This window comes from Buceros rhinoceros, unplaced genomic scaffold (assembly GCF_000710305.1).
Source record: "Buceros rhinoceros silvestris isolate BGI_N320 unplaced genomic scaffold, ASM71030v1 scaffold37356, whole genome shotgun sequence".
Classification (NCBI taxonomy): Eukaryota; Metazoa; Chordata; class Aves; order Bucerotiformes; family Bucerotidae; genus Buceros; species Buceros rhinoceros.
Genome location: NW_010417663.1, coordinates 1 through 1,483, shown reverse-complemented (window position 1 = coordinate 1,483; position 1,483 = coordinate 1). Strand labels below are relative to the sequence as shown.

The window sequence follows — 1,483 nt, the reverse complement described above, 5'->3', positions numbered from 1 at the left end:
CCCTGAGCCTCCTTTTCTCCAGGCTGAACCCCCCCAGGTCCCTCAGCTGCTCCTCAGGGCACTTGTGCTCCAGACCCTGCTCCAGCTCCACTGCCCTTCTCTAGGGGTGTCACAGTCTCTCGCTGAGCTTGGATTGCATCTGGGGTGACTCAGGGCTTCAGTCCCCCAGCCCAGCCCCATGCCCTGTTCCAGGAGTGCCCAGTCCTGTGCAGAACCAGGCTTGGCCCATTTTGAACCCAGGTGTTGAGAGATCCCTTCCTGGCCTCGAGAATGGAGGAATGTTTTCTGTTCTGGGCTCTGTTCTGTAGCTCCCAGGCAGCCCCTCTGGTTTCTGACAGACGTTTTGACCTTCAATCCCCACTCTTTAGCTATGGAGGTTCTGAGGCTGCAGCTGGTGATGCTGGTGGGGGCAGGTCCAGTGGCCTGTGATGGGCACCCAACAGTGAAGCCCTGTATGGGTCTCTGTTCCAGCTGAGCTGACCATGCCCACATTTCCTTGCCAGGGCCCTAAACAAATGCAGTGTGGAGGTGTATAAGAAGGTGGGGATGCTTTACCCCGAGATGAGCGTCCACGAGCGCTCGCTGGACTTCCTGATTGAGCTGCTGCACAAGGACCAGCTGGATGAGACAGTCAACGTGGAGCCGCTGACCAAAGCCATCAAGTACTACCAGGTGGGCAGATGGGAGCGACGGCTCTGGGCTGAGCTCCGGGGGCTCTGGGGAACCGTTGTGGCCTCACTGGTGTGTGCCAGGCTGGAAATCCTGCCCTTGGGTGCAGCTTCACAGGGCTCATTGACAGGCTGAGAATGAGCTCGTTGGTAGCACGTTCCTTGGGATGTTTGTTCAGAGTCAGCCCTTGACTCTGTCACCTGGGGCTGTGGTCTGTGTCCCCAGGAGGACGTGGGCAGCAGGTACATGGTTCTCCCGTCCTTGTTTCATACCCCTGGGCTGCAGATCAGGGGTGCTGAGCCTCTGAATTAAGGGCCACCAGTTCTTCTAGAGGTGATCAGGTGGGTGTTGCTGCAAGGGTTTTCACATCCAGTTAAAAATTAGGCCAAACACTCAGTGTTTGGGGTTTTTTTGTTCTGTATTTCCTCTTTGGTTGGTTGGCTTGTGGATGTGGGAGTGTCAAGGGGTGCTGATCTCTGCAATCTCTCCACCAGCACCTGTACAGCATCCACCTGGCTGATCAGGCCGAGGACTGCACGCTGCAGCTGGCCGACCACATCAAGGTGAGGAGGCAAGAGGGACCTGCCTCTTCCCTCAGCACAGTTCTACTGCCTTTGCCCTTTCTGCTCCTGGCCCCAAGGTCATTTTGTGAGGCAGGTGCCCATGGCCCACAGAGTGACCCAAACATCGACCGAATGCCTCAGCCTGTTCCTGCTCCTGTGAACCCCATGGTTAGGGCAGGGCAGTGCTCACAGGGTCCATCCTGAAACACCTGAGAGCAGACAGAATCACAGAACCGTTTGGGCTGGAAAAG

General features: G+C 57.0%; 1 protein-coding gene across 1 annotated transcript in view; it reads left to right on the top strand.

The window, feature by feature from the left end:
* The window catches only part of LOC104495300 (dynactin subunit 1), a gene marked incomplete at both ends in the record, with an annotated part of 15,963 nt that extends 14,731 nt beyond the window's left edge, over positions 1-1,232 (top strand). The window contains 2 exons of the mRNA XM_010138252.1: positions 504-672; positions 1,164-1,232. Of these exons, the coding sequence (XP_010136554.1) occupies positions 504-672; positions 1,164-1,232 (238 nt within the window). The remainder of the gene's footprint in view (positions 1-503; positions 673-1,163) is intronic.
* Positions 1,233-1,483: the final 251 nt, after the last annotated feature.